At 36.2% G+C, this 25,559-nt stretch overlaps 1 protein-coding gene across 1 annotated transcript in view; it reads right to left on the bottom strand.

Moving 5' to 3' along the window:
* Positions 1-4,681: 4,681 nt before the first annotated feature.
* EDEM3 (ER degradation enhancing alpha-mannosidase like protein 3) overlaps positions 4,682-25,559 on the bottom strand; it is a 68,469-nt gene continuing 47,591 nt past the window's right edge. The window contains exons 16-21 of the mRNA XM_017848050.1: positions 24,835-24,988; positions 22,599-22,790; positions 21,110-21,275; positions 17,258-17,443; positions 15,920-15,967; positions 4,682-8,632 (exon numbers count right to left, since the gene is read on the bottom strand). Coding sequence (XP_017703539.1) covers positions 8,223-8,632; positions 15,920-15,967; positions 17,258-17,443; positions 21,110-21,275; positions 22,599-22,790; positions 24,835-24,988 — 1,156 coding nt within the window. The 3' untranslated portion in view covers positions 4,682-8,222. The remainder of the gene's footprint in view (positions 8,633-15,919; positions 15,968-17,257; positions 17,444-21,109; positions 21,276-22,598; positions 22,791-24,834; positions 24,989-25,559) is intronic.

Raw genomic sequence — 25,559 nt, forward strand, 5'->3', positions numbered from 1 at the left:
GTGAACATCCATTAATGAGCATTATTATTACAAAGGTAGTAGAGTTTCACAGAGGATTGATTTTGTTTTTGTACCCGCCCCCCCAACCCGTCGCCCAGGTTGGAGTGCCGTGGTGCCATCTCGGCTCACTGCAACCTCTGTCTCCCGGGTTCATGCAATTTTCCTGCCTCGGCCTCCTAAGTAGCTGGGAATTACAGGTGCCCGCCACCATGCCCGGCTAATTTTTGTATTTTTGTAGAGACAGGTTTTCACCATGTTCGCCAGGCTGGTCTTGAACTCCTGACCTCAGGTGATCCACCTGCCTCAGCCTCCCAAAGGGCTGGGATTACAGGTGTGAGCCACCATTCTCAGTCTCACAGAGGTTTAGAAAGTACTGGTTTAAAATGAGATGCCTCTTACTTGGTTAGCCTAGAATTTTCCATTATTGCCTTACCAATAGAGATAAACAGGTTACCATTCTTTCCTGTAGCTCTTACTCAGAATTTCAAATTTAGAAATGTCACATTCAGTGATTTTGGTCTAAAGAGGACCATTTTTGCCATCACCATGAAGCTTGGGAACCCTTGACTTCGAGACCCACAAGAGGGCCCACCAGGCAAAGGATCTGTATCTTGGTCTCAGCATTTTGAGCTCTGCCCACACTTAGGTTAATTCAGATGAACACACAAAAGAAAGTACAGGATGTATTCTTTCATTAATGAATTTAATCATCAGGAAAGGAAGAGAATAAATGCTGCTAATCAGAATAGCAATAGCCAGTTTTCAAGGAATTAAAAGACAGTTTTGTTTGAATGTGCTAAAAGTTTAAATGAGGAACAATACATTGTCTAAGTCAGTAGTTTTTACACTGTATTCAGTGGAACCCTAGAGTTTTGCCAAGGCGTCTCAGGGGCAGCTCTGAAGTTCTGATGTTAGTAATTATCCCTCTGGCTGAATGTTAACTTAAACAGAGTGGAGGAACTCAGGCTGTAAGGCCTGAGGACGACTGTGAAGTAGCTGTGCCAGAACCTCCACGCTGCCTAAGAGTACAATCAGTTGTGGAGATGTGTGACCTTGGTCAAGTCACTTCCCACCTCCAGAGTCTGTCTTCTCTGTCCAATGAGGAGAATCAATGTTGTGACAACTTAAAAAATCTAAAATTCTGAGACCCTTACATGAGTTGTGCTCTCTTCAATGTTTACTTCCAACAACAAAAAAAGATTTTTAGGACTACCTTCATACAATTGTCTTCAAAATTGGCACATCGTTTCTTTGACATTTCTGTGATTACAAATCCTAGCCCTTTCAGGATAAATGTGATTTGGGGAAGTGACGGAAAACATCCACTCATTCTGAACCAGGTGTTTCATTCGATTCACCCCACAAGAGCTTAGTGAGTGGCTTTCAAGAGCTAGGCACTGGCAGAGGTGAGACAAGTGACGAGGCCCAACTTTTCCTTTTTCTCAAGCAGCTCCCAGGCCAGTGATAAGCTGGTAAAACACATACATGGGTTTCTTGCATGGTTTGTAGGTGTTTCCTAGGTGGGGCCATTGTGACAGGAGATGATGAAATGTTGGAGCCAAGGATCAGAGAAATTGGTAGTTGCCTTGGAAACAAGACTTGTCTCTCGTATCTACCATTTTGAAGTCTGATAAATATCCTCTGACTCAAGAGACCATAAGGCCTGAAGCTGTAAGCAGTCCTTTCTCCTCTTCCCACCCCTTTCGGAAGTCACTCTCTAGCCCCTCACCATAATTTTTTCTTCATAAACTCATTGTCCTTTTAATTTACTTTATTTTCTACCTTCTTTACTACATTTTGTCCATTTGTCCACTACAACCACCCAAGGTCCTATAAGTACCTTCAACTCCCAGATCCCTTTAGTAGCTGGCTGTTTGGCAGGTGAATGTTGTTTGTAAGGGTATCTGAGTCAGCCTTCATGGCAGCCAGATTACACACCCTTGGTTCAAATAGATTAATTGTGCATAGTTAGGAGAGTCAGTCTGTATCACAGAAGTCAGGCTAATCTAGGTTCAAATCCCAGGCCCATCTAACTTGCTCTGTGGCTTTGGGCGAGCCGCTTAAATGAAATTATAGGTATCTTGCAAGGTTGCCATATGGATAAGGACTCATATAGAGCGCTCAGTGTATGTTAATGCCTAGTGAGGGTTCAAAAAGTGGTTCTGACTGGGTGCAATGGCTCACACCTGTAATTCCAGCACTTTGGGAGGCTGAGGTGGTCAGATCACTTGAGGTCAGGAGTTCAAGACCAGCCTGGTCAACATAGCGAAATCTCATCTCTACTAAAAATACAAAAATTAGCTAGGCATGGTGGTGCACGCCTATAATCCCAACTACTAGGAAGGCTAAGGCAGGAGAACTGCTTGAACCTGGGAGGCAAAGGTTGCAGTGTCCCGAGTTTGCGCCACTGCACTCCAGCCTGGATGACACAGTAAAACTCTGTCAAAAAAAAAAAAAGAAAAACTCTAGGTTGCTTTCATTGTTAGGACTGCAAGGAGGATACTAGTGTTCATATAGCTTATTAGACAGCTGGCCTGGACCAGTCCTCTTTGAGGTGTTTCTGGAAATTGAAGGAACCACTGTTGAGCTGAGTAGAAGCTTACAGATATACCCTAGGGGAGTATGTGGCGTGGAGCAGCAAGCCACCAGAAACCACAGAAGGAAGAAGGTGGGGTGAAGTTGAGTCAGCAGTCTGGCCAGACCAGTTGATGGAAGCAAGACCTGAGCTGGATTCAAGAGAGAAACTTTCATTACCTCAGGTTAAAGATGGTCTCAAAGGCTGACATTAGAAAACGTAGAAAGGTGAAGCCAGCCGTGGTGGCAGGCGCCTGTAATCCCAGTTACTTGGGAGGCTGATGTGGAAGGACTGCTTAAGGCCAGGAGTTCAGAGCTGCCGGGCACTATGTTCTCACCTGTAAATAGCCACTGCCCTCCAGCCTGGCCAACATGGTGAGACCCTGTCTCAAAAAATTTTTTTAAGAAGAGTAATTGTAGGAAGGTGAATGGATGTCCCCTTTCCATTGACCTACTTGATTAAAAGATTAATCTACATTTAAAAAGCCACTTAATTACCACCAGGGCCATTAAGACATAAGAAAATCTCAACAGTTGAAAGAGGTCTGTGGTGCATATGATAAATCTGGAACTGGAAATTGGTGAATGATCCTCTAAAAATGAATGGGGTCTTCCTTGTACGTACACATGTGGAGGTAAGGATCTGACAGCTTGGAGGTTGCAAAAACTGGAGACCTTTGCTGTCACATATATTTTGTTTAACTCGAACAATGTTTTAAAGTAAGATTTCACCGGAATTTCTGGTTTTTCTCAAATATTAAAAGACGGAGCCCCACAGTCTTCCATAGCAACAGTCTGCCTTGCACCAAGTACCCACTGCCTCCTGTGGATATTTGATGGGGTAGGGGACTTCAGAAAAGGTTGCTAAAACCAAGAAACTACTTTTTAGGGGTTTCAGGCTATTTGCCACTCCATCCTTGAAATGCTGTCTTGGTTTTTATACACTGCTCCAGCCTTGTTTTCCTCCCACCTCTCCAACTGCTCTTTTTCATTCCCTTCTACAAATGTCCTTCCTCCTCTGCTGTCCCCAGATTCTAGGAATCTCAGGGCTCTATTTTAGATCTTCTCTTTTTCTTATTCCACCCAGTTTTCTTGGTAAACTTCATCTCCTCTCAAGGTTTTGAGTCCCAGCCAAATGCTGCTTATGACCATGGTAGGTGTGCGGTACATATGGGACTGGTTGAATCGTGCAGAAACACGAGATAGGAGGATTCTGGGGTGATTTTGTTTTTGAGATGGGGTCTCCTATGTTGCCCAGGCTGGTCTCAAAAGTTCCGGGCACAAGCAATCCTCCCAACCTCAGCCTCATGAGGAGAGGGGATTATAGGTGTGCACCACCATGCCCCACCTGGTGTGTATCTTTCATGTTCTCTTCTATTCTTTCACTGACCTAAACTACTTATTTTTAAAATCATAATGTTTATTTTGGAAACTTATGAAAATACTGACATATACAAATAAGGAAATAGCAATTGCCTACAATCCAAGATAACCACTGTTAGTATTTTGGCTATTTAACTAGACCCTCACTCCATGATTTCCATCACTCTCTATCCCCTCACCATATTTTTTTCTTCATAAACTCATTGTCCTTTTTATTTACTACTTTATTTTCTATCTTCTTTACTACATTTTGTCCATTTGTCCACTACAACCACCCCAGGTCCTATAATAGTGCCTGGCATACAGAAGGCATGCATGCACTTAGTCTTTGTTGAATAAATGAATCAATGTCATTATATATGTGTGTGTATATATATGTGTGTGTATATATATGTGTGTATGTATGTATGTATGTGTATGGAGAGAGTGAGCAAACACTGGATTATACTTTATATACAATTCTAGAGTTTTATTCACTTACCATTACCTTTGGGCATGTTACTGACTAGTTGAAAACCCTTCAGTGATTTCTTACAAGGTCCAAAATCCTTACTTTAGCCCACAAACTTGGGTTTCCACAGCCTAAAATGTTCCCAGAATTCACTCCCCTGAGGATAAAATGAAAGTTTTTTTTAAAAAAAGGAAAACAGAGTGATAAATATCAAGACATAAAAGTATAAAGATATACACAGTGATTCTAAAAATTCAAATTAAAACTAAACCAGAATATTTACATATTTTATTAAATCTTTACAATCAGTAATTATAATCAAATACACAATTATATACAGGATTATATACATTTTGCCCAGACTTTTACATCACAGTACATAGTTTCCCTTAGAAATATTGTATACATTTATCATCAAACAATAAAATCCAACAACAGTAGTGTTACAGCACCTGTTAGTACAGACATCTTTTCATAAATTACATCATAAGAAAATATACGGCTGTAAATTGGGCTTTTAAAATGTCTTTTATAAAATCTGAACATACAATATTTCATTCACAGAATGTTTTTTTTTCTATGTTCTGACTGAAGCCTTGTGCATAAAACGACTGGCTGGACTATTTACTAAATTCTACCCCCCCTTCTCTAAAATTATAAGCAGTATTTGAATTACTTATGCTGAGCTTTCTTCATGATGAATTTGGCATGGGGTTTGGTGAGAGAACAAATGTTGGCTTTACTATAAAAGGTTGTGTGATGGTAATTTAAATTTTAAAACTTCTTGAGAGTATATTAGTGAAGTTAAAATCAGAAAGTGTACAATTTTTCATTTTACTAATACTGTAAAGAAAAAGGGAGATGTATAATGCCAAGAGTTAATTTGTTCTGAAACAATTATACTCTTTTTGGAAGCCTATTACAATTTAAGAAGAAAAAAGAAAATCTGCCCAACAAAATATCCCATACCAAACATATCTAGCAAATTACAATTCTTTCACACTTAAAACTTTATGGGAAAAGTATTGCAAATAAGGGCATATCATTTCAATGAACTTTTATATGCAGAAAAAAACTCTAGCTATTTTATTTTTAGTAGGTAAATGGGTTTTTAAAACTTGAAAATACCTGATTTAAATACTTGCTCTAATATCTCTTAACTTTCAGCTAAAATCCTTAACTTGATTCCAGATTTGTAAACATTATATAAATCTTTCTTACTCAAACAATTTTATGGCTGTGGTGATCACTTCAGCTATATTTCTAAGCAGTCAACATTTAACTGAGGTAGACCAGATGTTTCTAAATTGGGGTTTCATAGAATCCCCTGAATCTTTAGCAAGTTACTAAAATGTCTATAAAAGGTAACTAAAAAACAAAACATTAAAAAAAAAACAACTAATGCCTTTGGAATTTTTAATGAACTAAAAAACTACTTTGTGGCAGTATGTCAAGTAAGTAAATGAATGTAGAGTCAATTACAACGTTGGAGTTTTCAGACGAACATTATATCCTCTTTTTTTAACTCGGGAAGTACTGAGTATAATTCCTTCTGGGTATTAAGAAAATTGGTTAAATTTTTTCCTTTTTTTTTTTTTTTTTTAAGGATTTACTTTTCTAAACAAGTGAACGATTTGCTTCTAAGCGTCGATGAGGCAACACCTCCCTCTAATGGCCAAAGGAAGAGAGTGGCAGTAAGCTGACTTTTCCAATGTGTCACACAATCCTTCATGTCATTAAGTTCTCCTTGTTGGAAAAGAAATTAGGTTGTTTTGATAACTTAAAAAAGTTAGATTTAGACAACAATGGCTTTCAGCTACAAATACAAAATCAAATCCATGTATATAAGGCTTCTGTAATCAATGTCTTAGAGGAACATCTGCTCATTTTTTCCAAGCCCCAGTCCTATAAATCAAGGCAAGTCAAGTAATTAAGCTTCAGCTATTTTGGCAGCTTGCAATTAAAATGAACAAAGCACTATGTCTATCCTTCCATATACTGTATATATTATAGTTCTATCTTGTTACACCAAATCTCACATGCAGAGAGACTAAAAATATCCATTTTGGTCTCAGGTATAATTAAAAGCCAATAAGGGTCTTGCATACTCTTCTTTTTCCCCCTCCCCAAAATGAATTCTCCATTAGATTTACTACTCCCTGACTCAATTATATTTACCTGGAATATCTGAATGCAGGTATTTATCCTCTCAGAAAAGAATATGTTTACCTGGGATCTAAACATACTGTACACGAATATACATAACTACAATACAGCACTGCTGTTTTTAACAGCTCCACTTACAGCTCACCAGTACCTCACAACCGTGTTTTAAGAAAAAGTTTTGTAATGTTATGGTAAAGAGAAGAAAATTACGTCTCTTAAATATTCCTTTAGAACTGATTCAGGCAAGTTTTAAAAATAAATAAAATGAATAAAGCCATGATTTCAACTACAGGGCTGTCTACAGGCATCAACAACAAAATTAAAAAAATGTTTAAACTTAAATGTGGCCAGCACCAGACTACAACAACAACAACAACAAAAAAAAAAGGGGGGGGAGGGGGATTCTTATTAAGCTATATGGCTATATGGCTAGTTGTTATTGTACTTTTTTTTTAAACACAGGTCACCATAGACTAATTTTCAAGTCCATATCAGAAGGAATTATCTGTTAAAAACAAAAACCATGATTCAACAGAAAATGTGACAGACTCCTTAGGTGCAACTTTAGAAACCTAAGTTTCAAAGGAGAAAAACAGTAGTTACTCCAGGAATTTTAAATCACTAACCACAGTTTTATCATGGCTCTGTAAGATAGAAAAATGGAACAAAATGTATATAGCTGTTGGCAATATGAGCCTTGTGGCTCAAATTGCATACCAAACATGGGATGGAGTAAGGCTGATGGCTAGAGGTAATCACCCCTAAGAGAAATGAACTGGAAAAGATTTATAATCTACCCTACAAGGATATAATGCTAGGTTCCATTTCAGAGTAGTCATAGCTTTCCCTATGGAAGGCCCAATGGGAGGTTCATATTGCAACATTATCGTTTCTCCCTTACTCCATTTTTCAGAAGTATTAAGTAAGCAATCTCCACAATATATTATATGACCTTTTTACCTGGTCCCACTGATTAGTCTTTATGCAGAGAACTCACTGAGAAAATACACTGGCTTCACCTTTGGTTTAAATAAAAAGGACATTGTTAAGAAGGAAAAAAAATCAAGTCATCTTGATCATTTGTCACTAAATGAAACAAGAGAAAGCGTTGAGCAAAGACTGTTTCCACCATACATGCATTTGTTTCATAACCATTTAGGTCACTTAGAGTGTTTTGTGAAGGCAGCATAATCAGAATGCCACAATACTCGGATGCATCTTCCCAAAAGAGCCTCTAACCCCCAAACCAAGAAAGGCAAGCTTCCTTTAATTAGAAGGCTATCCAAACTTCGATTCCCCACTCCACTACTAAATGAATTTTGTTTCTTGTCTATCCAGAGACTACAGAAATCTGCTTCCCAGGAATGCTCAGTAATCTTCCCCTGGCCTGAGGTGTTGCAGGGTGGTGCAGTGCTGCATTTGAAGGGGGAACTGTGGATTTCCATTTTTGATGTGACAGTTTTAAATAAGGTCAATTCTAACACAGCATGCTCCAGATTCCTACCATAACTACACCAGTCAGAACGTGGTTGTTCATCACCATACTTAAAGCCTCCCATTAGAAAGCCTGCTTAGTATTAGGGTGTCTATTAACCACACACAGTTTACCTTTTCTTTTTGAATACCTACCAACAGATTGTTTAGCAAGTCATAGCTCATCCTTCTCCATCATTTCAAATGCTTCTATATCTTCATTCCAGTCTGCTAATATGGAGTCTATAGGCTGGACCTTTTTACCCCAGCTAACATTAGGATTGGAATCTTCCTCAGTTTCTGATTGTTCTTGAAGCTGGTTATCTAAATCTGTACATTCACCATTAAGATTTGTAGTCTCATGGTTTTCTGTGGGATTAGAAGTCTGTTCAGAAGGGGAAATGCTTGCAGCATTGTCCATATCTGCTGGAGATAATGCTTCTGGTTGAGAGTTTAGAGAATTTTCCTCAGAAGACTCTTGATCAACCAAATCAACCTCCTGAGAACTTGATGAAATCTGTTCAGCGCTCTGATTCTGAGAATCATTTTCAGAGGATGGTTGTTCTTCATTTTCCATTTCAGGATCTGTGTAAGAAAGAAACAAACCTCATGCTACTTCTCTAAGAAAAATGTACTATTACACTTTCCAAAGCATATTGGTTTTTGCTAGAAGATGAAATAAAAAGTGAAAGAGAATCACGTTAATGCAGAACAGTGAGCATCAGCACTGAAATGAAGACTGTCTTTATGCAGTCACATTTTCCTATAGATTCACTGTGCAAAATGTGTATTAGAAAATAAACGTTCTTCCAAACTGGAAGGAATGACAATAACTAAGACTGACATGAGTGGACATGAGTAAGCCAAGAAGTACACTAACCAATAATAATATTAAAATATAGAGAGATTTGCAATGTATGGCTAAAATTTATTAGATACCTAAAGCTTACGCATGAGAACATATTAAACAGAATCAATTTTAAACAGCATATATCATTGCGATATTTTTAAATAATATTCCTTTGAAAAGTGAAATTCCTACTCAGCCATAAAGATGCAGATAACATACATTTTTTTGAATAACTAAGGGTATTAATGTGATTGATCAGAAATATTTTCACAAGAACTGAGATTATTTACAAAATTCTATTATTGTAGGTCTATGAATTATAAGATACAATCATTCTAAAATCCACTGGAAGGCTGAAGAGTGGGTTAAACCTCTTATAATGAATATACAGTGAAACCAATAGAGGCATTTTATTTAGGGTTCCTACAAGAAAGTGCTTAAATAGCATCGACGCCTACACGCTACATCCTGTTCAGTCTCTGCCTCTGTGATGCAGTCGGCCAGCAAATCTCTTCCGTGTGATCATTCTGCATAGTGCTAGGGATAAAATGAGGAGCAACACCAAATGCTACACCTGCCCTTATGGGTCTTATAGTCCAATAGGAGAAAAAGATGTTTATTATACAAATAATCACGGAAAATAAATAGAAAACTCCACTGTGACATGTTATAAAAGAGAGGTAAGGATGTTGGATGCTCAAGTCCCTTATGTAAAATGACACAGTATTTGCATATAACTGACACACATCCTCCCATATACCTTAAATCATCTCTAGATTATAATACCTAATACAATATAAATGTTACACAAATCACTGGTATACTGTATTGTTTGGAGAGTAATGACAAGAAAAAAAAGTCCGTGTATATTCAACATGGATGCTTTTATCTTCTTGAATAATTCCTGTCCATGGTTGGTTGAAACCATGGGTGCAGAAGCCACAGATACAGAGCGACAACTGTAAGGAGATTTGAGAAGTTCCTTCAGAAAGTGACACTTGAGCTGAGCTTTAAGTACAAGGTAATATGTCAAAGAAGGGAGGGAAGAGGATTTATTTAAAAACCAGAAAAACCAAAGGAAACGCAGACATGCAGGAAGGTGTGGGTGGGTATCGTTGGGGCACAGAAAACAATTCCCCAGAATATGGTGCTTCCGCATGCTGAATGCTTGGACAACTGAAAGGTCTCAGAAAGAAGCCTCAGATTCGAAGTCTGTCTCTGACCTTCCCCTGCCTCCCTGTCTCTCTGATCCTCTTTCCTGAAGCAACTGGGGGGATTCTCTCTGGAATTTTCTTATCTAAGGAAGCTTCTTTTGAAACAAAATGAAATTGTCTCTAGAATCCCTCCCTAGGACTCTCATCAAATAACCAGAAAAAAATGAGCCATCAGAGAAGAGCAGAGACTGTGCGTCCTCACCACACCCAAAGAGACTTTTCTTCTGTTCTTCTGGGGACAGCTCTGAGAGATTAACTGGGGGACTTTATCTAGATACTATGCAAAGAGAATCCTTTACCAATCATTGTCTGAGCACTGGGCTTCTTCATTCCCTAGTATTCCTCTTCCCTAAGAAGAGGGTATTTAAGCTTCTGTATGGCTCCTGTGCACACACGTACACATAATAAAATTATTACGCTTTTCTCTTGTTAACCTGTTTAACAGGGGTGTCAGCTATAACCCTTTATGATGGGGAGGAAAGGGATCACCCCTTTCTGCCCCTACATCGCATATATATTCACCCTGATGAGGTGGGATTACCTGACTCTGAAACTTTATATTCTTAGGGTTTTTTTCTTGGTGGGGGAGGGGATTGGAGGGGTAGATTGAGGAGTTCCACACAATCTCTGTCTTCTAAGCTGTGAAAAAGGTACAATTTAATTAGGCAATTAGGGAAACCAATGGTGCGGACCAAAGAAAGAAGGTAGCTGGCTACTTACAGCTTATTTATCCTAGGTTCCCTAAATTCGAGAGAACAAAAAGAAACACCTCCAAATTTCTTTCTAGATTGTATTATTCCAGATTAGAAAAGAGAGGAAAAGGTGTAGGGTTGTTTTACCTGGTAATGAAGACTGTGCTTGTGATCAAAAACTCTCCTAGGGTTACATATACAACATTATTTTGGGACTGTAGCTAATGCAATCGGACAAGAAAGTAGAATAATCAATGTAAATATAGAAAAAGATCAAATTATTTGTATTTTCAGATTGTGATCATATACTGTCAAAGCAACTCTAATGAAAAAAAATACTATTAGAATTGATAAAAGAATTTGGTAAGAAGACTATGCAAATACCAGTAACTCCTTTGTAGTAACAATAACTAGCTAAAAATATAATCATTAAACCTTTTCATAATAAAAGCTACAAAATACAGAATTAAATTTATTATAAAAGGTATAAGACCCATATTGCTTAATACTATAAAATCATAATGAGAACACAATACAAGATTTGATTAAATTTATAGGTACATTCTTAAATGAAAAGTCTTAATATTTAACATTTTCCTAACTTACATGTAAAGTATGCAATTATATAATTTCAAAATGAATCTCATTTGTACTTCTTGTTTTCATTTTAGAACCAGATACAATTAATTGAAAGTTTCTAGGGAACAGCATATGTCAAAGAGAAGTCAAGAAATTCTAAGAAGAATCAGTGAGGGGAGAGTTGCCCTATCAGAGAATAAAATTTACTCAAAACAGCAAACTGTTTTATTATTGTCCCAGGAATAAACAGATTAGTAGAACAGAAGGGTGAGTCTAGAAGCAGATCCAACTTTGCAAGAATATTTGATATATAGCAAAGATGGTAGTTTAACTGAAGGAGAAATTAGTGGTTTGCTTCATAAATGGTATTTAGAAACTGACAACTCAATTGGAAAGTAAGACTCCTAACTTATGTTTTAAAATTCCATATGATTTAGAGACCAAAATGTAAAAAATTGTAAAATGCCAGAAGAATTTAGGAAAATATTATGTAAAATAGGATGTAGTGATCTTCTGAAGTGAGACAGGAGACCCAGGAGCCTTAAAGGAATTAATATTTCTGATTACATAAAAATGTTATGAAAGTTACATGAACAAAGTGAAAAGATGACATGTTGGGAAAATTGTGTGTGTGTGTGTGTGTGTGTAACCTCTGTCTCTACAAGTGTGTCTTTTCTAGATAATTTACAGAACCTCTATTTATGAGTATGCATGTAAATATAGGAAAAGAAATGCACACACAGAGAGGTCCTATAAAATATCTAGAAAAGACACACAATCTTATTTAAAGAAGGCAAAATGTATGACTAGGCAATCCATAAGGAGAAAAAACAAAAAATATACCTATAAAGGGAAATAAGCTGACTAAAATAGGAAGAAACATGTACTTTCATATCTTGCTGGAAGGGATGTGAATTGCTACAAGCTTTTTTGGAATGCATCTTGCAACATCCATTAAAATGAAAAAGACCCATATCCTTTCTGCCAGCATTCCATTTTAGTAAATCTCAAAATTCTAGAAAAAAGTATGCATATCTAAGAGGATATGTACAAGAACGTTACCTACACCACTGTATACAGTGGCAAAACAAAAACCTGGAAATAATTTGGAAGCCTAACAGTGACATGGTTAAATAAATCATGGTACTGTCATAATACAAAACGTAATGTAGCTTTAAAGAGAATAAGTTATGCTATCCTACTAGCTTGGAGGAATGTCTTTAATATAGCTTTAACTGTAAAAGGCAAGTTACTGAATGATACATATATTCAGAAACGTATAAAGCACGAAGAAAAATATAAAAGACTACACATCAAACTGTTAACATTGGTTGGTTATCTCGGAAAGATGAGAGATTATTTAAAAGCTTTTAATGCACCTCTGGATTGTTTAATTTGTTACAAGTTTAATTTTATAAAGTTTCTAAAAAGATACCAATAACTATTCCATGCAGCACTATAGGAAAGTCACCCGGGGCCAACTAAATGTAAATGCAGAGAAGCAGACAGAGAGAGAGAGAAGAACTTTGAAGAAGATGTGCATAGAAGAAAAGATTTTGGTTTTCGCAAGCTGAAGGAGCTATAGAACCAGAAATAAAAGCATCAATCAGGAAAGTAAAAATGGCAGTTAGAGAACTACAAAAACATAGAAGAGTTAAAGTCTGCCAGATTGCTACAAATCTTGATCCTAAGGTGCCTGTTTTCACCAGTATGTGAGATCAAAGTCCTAAGAGCATAACAACCACAATATTAAATTCAGGAATGGTACATCAGAAACACAGAAAGAAATAAGGGAGAAACTCTCAAAATACAAAGGAAAAAAACCAGTATGTTTTAATAATAAAAGGGGAAGAGAACCTTGGTAAAGACTTAGAGATTGGATGTTATACAATCATTCATTCATTCATTCATTCATTCATTCATTCATCTGTACATTAAATATTTACTGAAAGCAAGGAATATAGAGATGAGAAGCAGGTAAAGAACTATTTAAGTATCATAGTAGAACTGTATTAAAAAGGGCACCCTTAAATTTTACCTAGGAGAATTAAGAAAAATTTCGTAAAGAAGGTGGCATTTGAAATTTAGGATGTCTAAATGTTCTTACAGAGGAAACAGGGATTGATAGGGAACTTTTAGAAAAAGGGAAGAGATGGTGCAAATGTGAAAATGCATGAGAAAACATGCCTTGGTTGGAGAAGGGAAGGTTAAGTATCAATTCTGCTAAGAAGAATGTTTCAGATGTTTCTCTCCAGGTAGAGTTCATCTGCATATGTACTAGATTTTTCTCCTAGGAATCAAATCCTTTCCAACAGCAACTTAAGGTCTGTGGTTCAGCTGTAGGACAGATTCATCCCAATCAAGTTCAGTGGGGAATAATCAGGAAAAGTGACCCTGCCTGACTTAAATCAGAGCATTGCAAAGGATGGAACCTTTTTTTCCTCACCTCCATTGTCTCTGTCTGGCTCTTTACCAGACAGACACAAATAGAGTGGCTTGAAAGCATTTGTCTAGAGCCCTTAAGGCGCTATAGGCTTACACTCTTAAGTTGCAAGCATGACAATATATTGGAACTTAAAAATACTGATGTTTTTTCCCCAATTTACTCTTAATTGTAAACTGCTTCAATTTGGACCTAAAGGTAACAACACATTGCCTTTGTTTGTGGGCACAGGGTTGGAATAATTAAGTACCTTTATGAACTGAAATTTTGGAAAACTGAAACGCTGGGCTATATGATACTGAAAATTCTGTTCAACAATAGACTGTGGATGATAGCTTAACTTTCAGAAGTGTCACAGGTTTGACCTCAGGAAGCAACATCACTTGATAAAATGCTAATGCTTTTTAGCTTCTAAAGAAGAATGTGTATTAAGATAAACAGAAAATTTCTGCTAGCAGAACAGTTTCAGATATGTCTATATGGCATGGACTTATCAAAGTAAGAAGACAGGAGTGAAGGCTTTTTAGGGGCTTCTGTTTTCTGTATTAATATATGAAAAGGACTGCTTAATCAGCACTGTGTGACTTCATAAGGAAAAACATGTATTGTGGAATGAGATTTCTAGAAAAGGCAATCTGGAGAACATTTTATTGTTCAGATTTTAAGGATGTTGTTATTTACTGCACTTATATAATCCGTTAACTAGTATCCGTGATGGTACAATAAGGCCTGATACATAGCTGGGAGACAGAAGAAGGGTGCTTTCTGAATCTTGTTCAGTATTTCTCAAAGTGTAGCTGAGGAGCAAGCTACACAACACAATCACCTGGGATGTTTGCTTGAAGTTTCAGATGCTGATTCCTAATCAAAAAGTCTGAATCAGAAAGTCTGATTCAATATTTGGAGCAGGACTCAGGAGCCAACACTTTTAATAAGTGTTATTGGCCGGACGCGGTGGCTCAAGCCTGTAATCCCAGCACTTTGGGAGGCCAAGACGGGTGGATCACGAGGTCAGGAGATCGAGACCATCCTGGCTAACATGGTGAAACCCCGTCTCTACTAAAAAATACAAAAAAAAACTAGCCGGGCGAGGTGGCGGGCGCCTGTAGTTCCAGCTACTCAGGAGGCTGAGGCAGGAGAATGGTGTGAACCCGGGAGGCGGAGCTTGCAGTGAGCTGAGATCCGGCCACTGCACTCCAGCCTGGGTGACAGAGCGAGAGACTCTGTCTCAAAAAAAAAAAAAAAAAAATGTTATCTGTTGATTCTGATGCAGGGGAGAAACACTGATGTATGTGGTAATGATATAGGACAAATGATAACCACTACGAACTGTGTAGTTTCTTAGGATAGTATCCTAAGTGAATAAATTTGTTGGTTTCATAACACTATTATCACTGATTTGTTACATTAATAAATATTAACAATTATACTGTATCTTGTTGCTAATTAATATAGCTGTACAGTTCTATAAAGAGCTATTACACAAAAAGGTGGCTTTTCAATACTTATATCAAAAGATCACTCTATAACAACCACAGTTCAGTAAATTTATAGACTAAGCTTTTCAAAAAATATCTTTTAAATAATGCCCTTTTAATGCAAGGTCCTTTGGGATACTGTTCACCAAGAATTTTTATTTTCTGGTAGAATTAATCATGTCTCATACCCTTTCTCTGGTATAGGAAGCACATGCTTTACCATAATCCTGTAGTCCTAACCCATGTACCACATACACACACATGAGCTTTTAAAACAAGTCAATACTTTAAATATTTTACATTGTGTTCAAATAAAAAGTGACCAAAGTAATAAATACCAAAACAACAATGCCTTTGTTACAGTGACTCTTGTATGGACACAGACATAGAATTAATCTATTATATGGGATGTATAATTATTAGAATTTGTTATGACAGGATCGATTAAAAATTATTATGTGACAGCTGACTAGACATGAAAATAATCTAATTATGTTACACAAGATATTATCATGGTATCCACTGAAACAAAATTATATATGTAACTTGTGTGTGTACACACACACAATACATACATACATATATAATTTAAGGCTTGTTAATGCAAGATACTTACTACTATTAATAATGTAGCTTGGAATCATTTTACCTTTTAATATTGCTGCTGAAATTCCAGTGGTGGCACAAAAAAGGAGGGAAAAAAACAAATGCATTAAAGAGTTACATGAAATAATAAAAAGTTACATGAAATAATAATTTGCCTATGTTAGATGTGCCTAAATGCATATATGTAGGCAAGAAGATCTGAGTTTAGAAAAGGGTCCAGGAAAAAAAAAATCAGGTATACAGAGGATTTAAGATTAGAAAACCTTTGTATTCTGTTCTGTTTCCATCTATACATTGTTATATACAAACAACCTACTTGCTCACTCCATTGTTCTTAAATAATTGACATTTCAAAGAATCTCAAAGAAGAATAAAGCAATACAAGAAGGCAAAATTAGGCTAGCATGATTATGCTAGCATAATTATCACCAAACTTTTTTTTTTTTTAAATGTCCCACTTGGAAGTCACACAGAATTGAATCAGTTTCCTACATATCTATCAAACACCGCAGGGGATGTCACAACTCTGTACTATTATATAACTTCATCTATTTAAGGGTATGGGAGAACTTTAGCTCTCTCTTCAGGTCTCTCCAGCAGACAGGAAAGACTGCTACCACGAGCAAGCTCTGAAGGCTCACCTTCCCTCATTTCTCCTCTATCCTTGGGTGTGAAACTATGTAAGAATACTACTAAGGCCTTGAATTTATATAGTAATCTGGGTTTCAAAGAGATTTCAAATTACTAATAAACATTTTGGCCTGCAGAGGACTATCTACTCTCATAAATTAAGACATGCTATCTTGTTTTTCAGAAACAGCCATTTGTAACTCTTACAAATATCCATGTGATAAACTTAGATCTCATTGGGAAGAAGCTGCTAGATTTCTATTGCCTTCACCAAGACAGCAGTCATTTGATTACAGGTGGCCTGTTGAGACCAACTACTATCATATTGTATACAATATTCTATACATGTCTTCTTATTCCTTATAAAAGACATGTAAGATGTAGTATCAGTGAAATCACATGGTGAACATTTCCGGATGTTAAAATGGCTTTCCTGAAGTAGTCTCTTGTATTTTTATCACCTGAACAGACTCATGGCAAAATTACAAATTATACATAAAACGTATTTCTAAAACCATCCTAACTCAGAAAACAAAGCAAAATAAATGTTTTATTATTCTTATTTCCAAAACAAAATATATTTTGAACTCATCTTCTAAAATTTTACTTGTTTTCTCAGTGAACCTCAAAAAAAAATTTTTTGTGACTCATTCTTGTTATCAAACTAGCAAAATTAATACTAAGCTGCACAAAAAAACAAATGGTATTTGACTCTTACCTCGATCTTTTGCTTTATCAGAAAGGAGCACTTCTACCTCCTCATATTCCCGGATGGCATCCAGTATGATACTTCCTTCTTTGCTGAATAAGAACAGCATGGGGATCTTGATGTCATCCGTATCCTTTCCATCACCTGCCATCTGGAACAGAGGGGCAGTATCACTGCTGCTCCCCTCATTGTCATCTAGCCAGAAAATAAATACAGCAAACATCAAAACATCTAGCCATTAAAAAGATCTATCTACCAATTGTTACTGATTTTTTTACAATAACAGAATTAATTTTATGCATCGAGAACCATAAAAACCAACATAACTTTTGGACCCACTAATTATCATAGAATTGTATCCAAAGGAAATAATTCAAAAGAAGCAAAAAGCCCTATGCCCAAATAATTTTACTAAACTATTTGTAAACAACTGCATACCATTATAAGTAAGTTATAATGACCTACTTGATAGGACACACAGAGTAATAATACATTAAAAAAGTAGAATACAGAATTCTATGATTATGACTATAAAAATTTCATATGCTTATGGAAAAGCCTAGAAATGAAAAAATTCAATGACTTGGATGACAGTGACAGAACTATGAATGAATTTTATTGTTGAAAATTTCCACTACTGTCATGATTACATTGTTTTACCAAACTAAAAATGGACATTTATTTTTTATATAATGCACACAAAGAATAGTTATGACTATAGTGCTTCTTCCTCTATAAGCTAAACAGTATTGCTATTTTGCACTGGTTAAATAATAGTAGTAGAACTATTAATAGTAGTAGTACTAGCAATATGCTGTTTTACTGGAGATGATAATCACAACCACCTCCAACTCACATGCCAATCTCCCAGAAGAAACTGTCTGTCCTGTCTCAGGGTGCTCACTCTCATAGGTCCTGCTAAGTACAGAATGCATGACTCATTCTTTTGGTAATAATTGATTAGACAAAACATGGCTACCTGACCCTGAGTCTCTCTGGGGGACCTAGAACTGGCACACAGAAAGACTGTTTCAGTTGGCAGGGGGAAATAACCCAGTTAAATGACACAGACTTAGGGCTAAGGCTGCAAACTAGAATGGCCATTTTGGAACTGATGAATAAAGAGAGAGCAAGCTGGTGAGAAGCTGGAAAATGAAGCAGAATTGCAAAGAGGAGTAGGGAAGAAGAGTTCAGAAGAACCCAGAGGTAGAGATATAAAGAGACAAGTGAAAAACATTCACTATCATGGATCCTGGTGATTTTTTGTTCCCACTTCTACCTCCTGGTGAATCCTGGTTGTATTTGTACTGTTGAATTCATTGAAAATAATCCATTTCCATGTAGTGAAAAAACCTCCCTTCTTAAAACAACTTAATTATCTCCTGCAGTCACATGATTTCTAAGATAATTCGTACTTCTAACCCTTGAACAAAAAACAGCTAATTCCTAATTTATTCATTTATATACAATTAAAACAAATAAAAACAAAATGCTTTGTCAGAAACAAAAAACTTAGGAGAAAGAAGTCAACACAAGAAAGTTTCTCATTAAAAATTAAATTTTTGGCTGGGCACGGTGGCTCATGGCTGTAATCCCAGCACTTTTGGAGGCCAAGACAGACAGACCACTTGAGGCCAGGAGTTTGAGAACAACCTGGCCAACGTGGCAAAATCCCTTCTCTACTAAAAATACAAAAATTAGCTGGGTGTGGTGGTGCACGCCTGTAATCCCAGCTACTCAGGAGGCTGAGGCACAAGACCTACTTGAACCTAGAGGTGGAGGTTGTAGCGAGCCGAGATCATGCCATTGCACTCTAGCCTGGGTGACAAAGCAAGACTCTGTCTTAAAAAAAAAAAAAAATTTCTGAGAGTAAGGATCATCATCTCTTATTTATTTATCCACAGAACCCAGTATAGCATTTTCCAACTAATAGCTACCAAAAAAAAAAATCTGACGGGCCGGGCTCGTCTGTAATCCCAGCACTGTGGGAGGCCGAGGCAGGCAGGTAACCCAAGGTCAGGCTGAAAATTCAAGACCAGTCTGGCCAACATGGAGAAACCCCGTCTCTACTAAAAAGAAAAAAAAAAAAAAAAAATACAAAAATTAGCTAGGCGTGGTGGGGCAGGCGCCTATAATCCCAGCTACTCGGGAGACTGAGGCAGGAAGAACTGCCTGAATCTGGGAGAAGGAGGTTGCAGTGAGCAGAGATCACACCCACTGCACTCCAGCCTGGACGACAGAGCAAGACTCCATCTCAAAACAAACAAAACAAAACAAAACAAAAATTGACAATTCTTGCATACTATAGAAGATCGTGAGAATTAGACTTCACTGAAAATATAAAAAACCAAAATACTACACGAAGAAATATTTTTAAATATTAATGTATAAGTTCTACACTTTATACTTTACATTTTCATTTTGAAGTCTTGGTAAGAAATGTTCAAAATGATAGTGATGGTTAATATACTAAATTCTACAATAAAACTAATCTAAGTGTGGGAAATATCCAAGGATAAAGAGGATGATTTAAGTCAGGAGTCGGCAAATCTCTTCTGTAACTGGCTAGATGATGAATAAATATTTCAAGCTTTGCAGTTCTCTCCTGTAAGTACTTAACTCCATCACTGCAGTTCAAAGCAGTCATAGATAATACACAAACAAACTGGCATGACTGTGTCCCAATAAAATCTTTATTTACAAAAATGGGCCATGAGCTGGATTTGGCCTATAGTCTTGTAGTTTGCCAACTGCTGATTTAAGTCATTAAACAGGACTTCTCCTAATGTTTATTAATAAAATTCATACATCCATTACATCAACATAATAAGTGTTAATATTCTGTTTTACCTGAACTTTTTTTTTTTTTAACCTGAACTATTGGGCGTGGTGTGTGTGTTGGGGGGGCAGGGGTGGGGATGGAAATCCAAAATGGATTTCCCTGTGAGAGAAGTTGTACAAAAGAACTCACAACCAGCATATGACCCCAGGTCTTTCAGTTCTTTCTGAATGTAAACTCCTGTTTACTTTAAAACAGAAAAATTTATATTTCCCCTGATAGTCATAGCCTGTTTATCATGATACAGTGATTGTCTATGAAAGATAAAAAAGCAAAATCCACTAGTTGATACATATGGGTAAGCTGATTTAAAGGTGGTAATTTGTCATTTCAGCGGAAAAAGATCCAAGGGGATAAAGATCTGCTACAAATACTGTAAATACTGCCATAGTAGTGATTATCCTATGTCTGCTATTATGCCAAGAAATTTTATATATATTATCTTTAAACCTTACAATCACCTAAAATATATTTATTATCACTTCCACTGAAGCTCAAAAAATATTCTACTATTATATCAAAAAATATTCTACTATGTAATCTACAGATTAAAAAACTGAAGCTGGGCCAAGGTTACACTGCGATTTTGTGGTAGAGCCAGGAACTGTACTCTCATGTGTCTGCCTCCAAAGCCTGCATCTTTGTGGAGTAATGGAAATTTTCAATGGCTCCCCACTGGAGGTGGCACAGTGTAATTCTTGCCCTTCAGGGGTTATGGATCTTATGGACACATTTTCTTATCCATGGTACCGAATGTTTTTACCACTCAGTCCTACCACACCCTCACACCTAACCCCAAGTATTTTCACTGACATTAATATACAGAAACTCAAATCTAGACTTTTGAAAAAGATGTTAGATATCTAGAAATTAAGAGTCATTGGATTACCTATCCTTCATGTTGTCTAGGTGAGGTAAAAAAAATATGACAAACTCTTTGATAAAATTTTAGAAAATAAAAGGAAAAAATCCTAAAAATTATCTCTTCTTCAGTCAACACAATGACATGGAGAATTACTTACCAATAACAATGCCACCAATGGCTCCTGCATTCTGGATGTTGCGTGCCTTTTCTGCAAACATGCACTGTCCTCTTTGTATCAATGCGATTTTTCCCATCACTGCCTCTGGGTTAGTAAGCTCTGAACAACCATTGTATGGTTTACTGCTTGCAACAAATCCTCTTGTCTGTCAGAAATAAAAGCAACTTAAATACTTTAATCTTCTCAAATGGCAATCAAGTCATCAAACCTCAATATCTAGAGCTTTGAGAGAACTAGACTCATTTCTTTTCTAATGATAACATATCTAATATATATTCAGCATAAAATTTGTTTTAAACATTTTGCATATCACAGTACTCAACCAATATTTCGAGTGTGCTTTGCAGTTTATAGAACATTTTTACATAAACTACAAAATCTGTTATTTACAATGACCCTGAGCAAAACAACACAAATAACATTTCCATTTCACACAGGGGGAAATTGAGACTCAGGTTCCATAATTTGCTCACAATGTTAACACGATGTTATTAAGTGGTAAAGTTGGGACCTGTAGGCAGATTTACTACATTTACAATAGCTGGGAACCAATTTGAAATGATCATTGGTAACAAGAAAAGTTTTTGAAAGAGGAAAAAAATGGACTTAGTCTATATGAATCTGCAAGCAGTTCTTTTCCCCAGAAAATTAAATCCACCAAGGAACTGATTTTCTAAAGATGTTACTATAAAGATGTTTTAATATCCTTCATTCTCCTAAAATGTAAATTCCATAAGGGCATAGATCTTCAATGGTTTTGTAAACTGATACAGCAAGCAGTAAACAGAATATAGTAGGCACTTAACAGATGAATGAATCAATCAATCTACATAGCTTCTACATAGTTTAAAATACACGTGAGAAAAAGTCTAAATTAGCAGTAATAGAGTGAAAAGAGCATTGGCTTTAGATTGTCGCGATACTTCGGCTCTGGTCCCAGCTCTGCAATCAATTAGTTAGACAAACTTGTGAACTGTTTAGTTATGTAAGTCTTTGTTTTCTACATTGTAACTATGTTATAACTATAGGGATGGACTAGCTTAATGATCTTCAAAAGGAGAACCTCAGGGTCCCAGGCTTTCTCCAGTCACTTGAGCCAGAGCTTCTGTGCTTTTAGCTGTTTTCTATATTAAGCTCCTGGTTTAGATTTTTGTTCATAGAAAGGTTTTAGTGGCTCTTAGAGAGTCTGAAAACCATTTTTAGATCAATTAAAGGTACTAAATTAGAGAAAAGACCAAGAAATTGAATAGAATCTGAATAATATTTTAGTTAGAATTCTATAAGCATGTTATATACATAAATTATGACGCAAAGTTTTCAAGATATGCTTTTACTTTACTTAAATCCAGGAGACTATTTCGGTTTTTTAAATAAATTAAAACTACTAAATTAGAGAAGAAACTAAGAAATGAGGCAATACTTAATATTTTAAATTCAGTTTCAACAACTATATTTTAAGTATACATACCTCTTTATGTCTAGACAGATCCAGCCCAAACTGAGCTGGTCCAGCAGTCAATACTACCCTGCCAAAAAATGGGTGGGAAACAATTTGTACAGCTCGTGGAGGCAGCTGCTGTTCTTTTTGTTGCTGACTTGACAATTCAATCATCTCCTGCATGAACCTCAACCCATCTTCCGCGTCAATTGAACTAGCAGCCTATGAAAAAAACAAATTCATTTTATCCTTCCTTTCTGGAAACTTCCACCAACTTTTTGATTTCCTAAAGACACTGTACTATAGTATTCTACTCTAAAACTTCTTCTTTCACTTTAGGTCACCGCCAAGTATTTATGACCTTATTTGTACTCAAAAATAATACCTTCGGAAATAATATTTCTGAAAATAACTTATCTGTAGTTTTTATCAATGTCACTTTCGCTATTCTATAAACCACTTTTGATTCAGATTGAGAGCTGGACTTCTAGCAAATGCTCAAATGCTCACTTCGCTTATTTTCCCCACTGGCCTTCCCTCTGAAGAAATAAACCTCATACCTGACCCACACTTTCCCTCCTTGAAATAGTGAACAACCAGATTCAATTTGATTCAAAACATATGTGTCAAGCACTTATTCCATCTCAGCACTTGCCTAGGCATTGGAGAGACAGTCCTTTAAGAAGTTTGTGTCTGGAGGAGAAAGACATGTAAAGTTAGCTATGATAAAACTTCTCAAGTGGGAAAGTGGAAAAGGAGCACAGACGAGGGAACAATTGACTCTACTTGTGTGTACCTGGGAAAGATTTAGAATGATATTTGAATTGAGTCTTAACAGAGGGAAAGTTGAAGAATGACTGACTATAATAGCAAAAAAAAAGATGATTCCTGATACTTTACAGGAAAAACCAACAAGACATGATACAAGTTAGAGGATGGAAAAAGATAGAGAGGAACTGGGAGACAGAGAAGAGTTCAAACCTGTCCTGAAATGTCCAGCTTTGATGACTTAAAGAACAATGATAGGTTTTACTGACATGGAGAACCAAAGAAGGAAATATAGGTTGAGGTGAGGGTAGAAAGATAGTAAACAAGAGAAAGATAATTCAAGTTTGGACAGATTGAGATTGAGATCCAAGATGTATGAGAGGTAGATGAAAGTTGAAGTTAATAGTAAAGTTAGGAATCAGGATTCATATACATAGCTAAGAAGTCATATGTATAAAGATGATAGCTAAGCTTGTAGAAATAGGTGAGACTGTCGAAGAAGAGTACATAGAGAAAAGAATATCATCCAGATTCTTGGAAACTGTTTACATTGAGTGGTTGTGCCAAGGAGAGCTACAAAGCAATAAACAGTGAAGTAGAGAAAGAACTTTGTTGCTGAAATATCCTGGAAGCCAAGAAGGGAAAATGTTTTATGAAGGGTTCAGCCAATAGTTACAGAAAAGTCAAATCATAAAAGGATTAAGAGGTCACTTGGTGGTAATTATGCCACTGGCAGCCTAACTAAGTAAAAGCAATGTCGCAAGACATGTCACTCCCACTGAGGCCAAATAAAACATAAGGAAGAAAGAAGAATACTCTTAAAAGAAGGAAGGATGTGGCAAGAATATGGATGAGATGAAAACTTGAGGGTGTGATGAAGTTGTGGGAGGGCTGAATTTGAGATTAAGGGATACCTGAATACGGTTCTAGGTTAAAAATTATTCAGCAAACTATGTGGTTTTCTCAGAATCAATATACTAATAAGGTAAATAATTTAAAGACTTCATGTTATAAAACTTTCAAAGTAAAATCAATAAAATGTCTCAAAAGACATGTTATTTTCCTAGGCACAGACAAATAAGTGCCTATGATGAAAAACTACTTAAGATTCAGTAGCCCTTTGGAGACTAAAATGATGTAAAACATGGAGATATGAATATTAAAACTAATTACTAGCTTTTGAAGTTATGTTGTAAATAAAAGTAAAAGGGGAAAGCCAACGGACTGAGAAACAGAAAACTTAGATTTGAGTCTTGCATTTGATTATATTAACTTCAGCAAATTACTCAACCTATCTCTGATTTAATTGATTTATACTATCAAGGAGTTGAATTAGATGACTTTCCAAGACACTTCCAAGTCCTAAAATTCTTATTCTCTCACTTTAAACAATATATTTAAAGTGTTTAGAAAGTTGAAATCCATTATCTTATTAAAGCTAATGCGACCAAAGAAAGCAGGGCAGACATGGTATCTAATTAGTGTAGCAATGTCTTACTTGGATTGCATGTTGGACCAACTGGACTCTCCCATCTTTGAGGTGAATCAAACTCACCCCCATCTTCTTCAGGATTTCTAAATGCTCAGGGTTAGTGGCCATGAAATCTCTGGCTCTCAGAGGGGGTTTAGCTCCACTCCTGAAACTCTCCTCTCTGCTAAAAGTAATTACAGGCAAGGCTTTAAAAACTACAAATTAGAATTGGCAAAAAACACGTCAAATAAAATGACATTACTTGCAAAATTGCTAGTTTTAGAACTAGTGAAACTGGAATAACTGGAAACAAGTATTTTCTTATACATAATTTAGGTTAACAAGTGGTATAGCTTTCAAATATAACATTTTCTAGTTATAAAAGTATGTATATTATCTACATAAGGCAGTATTAGTCAACAGAACTATAACTATTTAAAGGTACAGAACAAGTTTGCTTGGGGATTTGTTACTACTGACGTTATCCTTTAAAACACAGATTTTCTCCCAATATTTTAAAAGCAAATCAACACTTGTATCAGTGAATAATAACACTTATGTAAAATAATTTTAAAAGTCCTTGTAATGACCTTTCTAATATAACTATTCGTCAGAAAATGAACTCATTAAGCCAAACAATTTTAACAAGAATAAGTACTCCCTCAAAAACTCAAACCCAAAAAAACAAAATACCTGTATTTTCACTACACAGAAACTATAGACAAAAGGAATTTTTTTTTTTTTTTTTTTTT

Source organism: Rhinopithecus bieti, unplaced genomic scaffold (genome assembly GCF_001698545.2).
Source record: "Rhinopithecus bieti isolate Rb0 unplaced genomic scaffold, ASM169854v2 scaffold_27006, whole genome shotgun sequence".
Lineage (NCBI taxonomy): Eukaryota > Metazoa > Chordata > Mammalia > Primates > Cercopithecidae > Rhinopithecus > Rhinopithecus bieti.